The 2,348-nt window shown below is 56.1% G+C and overlaps 1 protein-coding gene across 10 annotated transcripts in view; it reads left to right on the top strand.

The window, feature by feature from the left end:
* Window positions 1-77: 77 nt before the first annotated feature.
* Window positions 78-2,348, top strand: part of ZNF384 (zinc finger protein 384) — a 32,011-nt gene continuing 29,740 nt past the window's right edge. For 2 of the 10 annotated variants that reach the window (XM_019527008.1, XM_019527013.1), the window contains exons 1-2: window positions 923-1,059; window positions 2,092-2,251. Coding sequence is in view for 1 of the 10 variants with exons in the window: in XM_019527007.1 (XP_019382552.1) it covers window positions 164-279; window positions 456-521; window positions 1,010-1,059 (232 nt within the window). In the remaining 9 variants the exon portion in view is untranslated. Of the gene's footprint in view, window positions 280-455; window positions 522-666; window positions 684-714; window positions 1,060-1,116; window positions 2,252-2,348 lie in introns of those variants that run through there. The other 8 variants (XM_019527015.1, XM_019527016.1, XM_019527007.1 and 5 more) reach the window with 7 other exon arrangements.

Raw genomic sequence — 2,348 nt, forward strand, 5'->3', positions numbered from 1 at the left:
CCCGGCCGCCCGCAGCCCGGCCCCGCTGCCACCCCGCAGGTTTGGTACAACCCGCCCCCGCCCGGCCTCGTAGTAGGGAGCCCACGGGCCGCGCCGCTGGGTTATTTATGAGCCTCATTAATATCCAGCAGCACGGGACCCGCCCCGCGCCCCCCGCCGGGAAATGACATCACAGCCAGGGGGCCCGGGCTATGGCGCGTCTTCCGGGGTCAAAGCCAGCGCTTCCGCCCCTCCCCCTGGCCGGGAGCCGCCCTGCTGCCTACACCACTACTACTTCCGGTAGGTGCCGGCGCGCTTCCCTACCCCCGCGGGGCTCGGCTGCCTGCGGGCTGCCGCGGGAGAGCTCGGTCGCCCTCTCCCTGCCTGCTAAAAACGCTACTTCCGGTTTGCTAGCGGCCCGTAGGCTGCCGCGCTCTACCTGCTCCTGTTTCTTACATCACTTCCGCTCTCCCTAGCACTCCGGATGTGGCAAAATTTGCCCCGCCTCGTGACCCGGAAGTGACTCGCCGATCCTCTTTCCGGTGAGGAGGGCGCCGCAGCTGCCGGAGCCGGGGTCGGGGTCACCAGTGGCCGGGGGAGGTGCCCGAGGACTGGTGGTGCGCGGAGCGAGAGAGAGGGAGGGAGCGAGAAAGTCCGCGGTGGGGGTGTTTCCGGCGCCGGCGTGACCCGGAAGCGGAAGCGGGGTGGGTTGCCCGCCCGCCTGCTTGTCTGTCTGTGTCTGTCTGTCTGTCTTAGTGTCTAGAGCGAGGACTTGCGGGAAGAGCCGCTGCCCGGAGCCGCGGGGCCCCCGGGCCCCAGGGCGGCGATTGCCCCCGCCACAGCCAGGGCGGGCCCGGTGGCTGCCCGCGTCCCTGCACCGCCCCCTGCCGCCCCTTCCAGGGCGGGCGGCGGGGCGGGGGCGTCCTGCTGCTGCTGTCGCCTGTGCAGCCTGGCCCGCAGTCCTTGCGCCCGTTCCGGAGCTGTGTCGCGGCCAGCCAGCCCAGTAATTCTCCTGGTGGTTTATTTTCAGAGACAGCCCTGGAAGGAGGAGAAATGCAAGAGGAGGGAGAGTGAGAGGGGGTAAGACACTTCCAGGAAAATCCAGGGAACAGTGTGAGTGACTCCAACAGGAGGTGCCCTCCCCTTTGACTCAGAACTAATGCAGGTCCCTGGGGTGGGTGCAGCTCGTGCACAGGGGTGGGTGGTGGGTGCCCAGAGCGTGCGATCTGGAACACTGCTCCTTTCGACTGTTGGTTTTGGACAGGGGAGCAAGCTGGCCCAAAGGGGCTGTGGAAATAAGGTAGAGGGCTCTTCCCTTGTGCAGCATTAGTTTATATGCAGCTGTGTGTCACACAGGTGAAGTAGGATGAGTTGATCAATGATGCACAGTTTCTTTAACCCCTAGTGAGCAGGAAAGGGAAATGGGGTATACAGGACTCTTTTCTCCTTGGTAGTTAGGGTATTGCTGGTGCGTAACCAAATCTGGCCTTTTAAACTGTATGGAAATCATCAGTTTCGACCCCCCCCACCTGTCAAAGCTTTGCCAGGGTGCTTTTGCATCCTGTCACATGTTTGATGTTTCATGTTTGGCCATTGGCCTAAATTGTTGTCAGCAGCACTTGGAAGGCTGGCAGTATTCCATCCTTTAAAGAAGGTTTTTACAAGTTGAGTGTTGCTTTGTATGCCAGTCTCAAGCAACATATTCAGGATTTTGTTTATAAATTATATCTACAATTGATTGAACATCACAAATAAATTTCCTTTGTGAAAGAAAGGAAAGTTGTCTACAAAGCCTACTGTTCAACCTTGCATACCCAACCTTAATTGTAATCTCCTGTCACGCACTCTCATCTTTGCTGTATCTGTGCATGTGGGTACCAGTGATTAAAGCAATGCTTATGTGGAATATAAGCCTAGCCAATTTAGTGTGTGAATCTGTGAAGCTCTGTAAGGGTCATGTTGCTGATTCCGTGATCCTTGTGACAAACTATAATTAAGTGCCCTGGTTTGTTCAGTTGTTTATTTAGTACGTGTAAATCTATGGTCTGTACATACATAGAAAGTATTTTTGGTTTATATCAGGAGGGTACATTGACATCTATCTGATGCTAGACTGGTGAATAGGAAGAAGGTCCCATCACTGGCCTGTTTGTGGAAGCTGAGATGATGAAGGCACATCAGTGGGAACATGCTGTGGTGCAGGGTTGAAGCTCCATCCCGTATGTGATAGTTGTAGAGCAATTGGAAGGGTTACGTGCAGAGTGCTGGTAAAGTAAGTGTGAGTTGTGTTAAAGTGGGGATGCTGAAGTGGGATGCATGTTTTCATATGGGTTTTTAGACCATAACTGGAGGGTGGGTATCGGGTAAGA

Source organism: Gavialis gangeticus, unplaced genomic scaffold (genome assembly GCF_001723915.1).
Source record: "Gavialis gangeticus isolate Ggan-Ray unplaced genomic scaffold, GavGan_comp1, whole genome shotgun sequence".
In the NCBI taxonomy this organism is placed as follows: domain Eukaryota; kingdom Metazoa; phylum Chordata; order Crocodylia; family Gavialidae; genus Gavialis; species Gavialis gangeticus.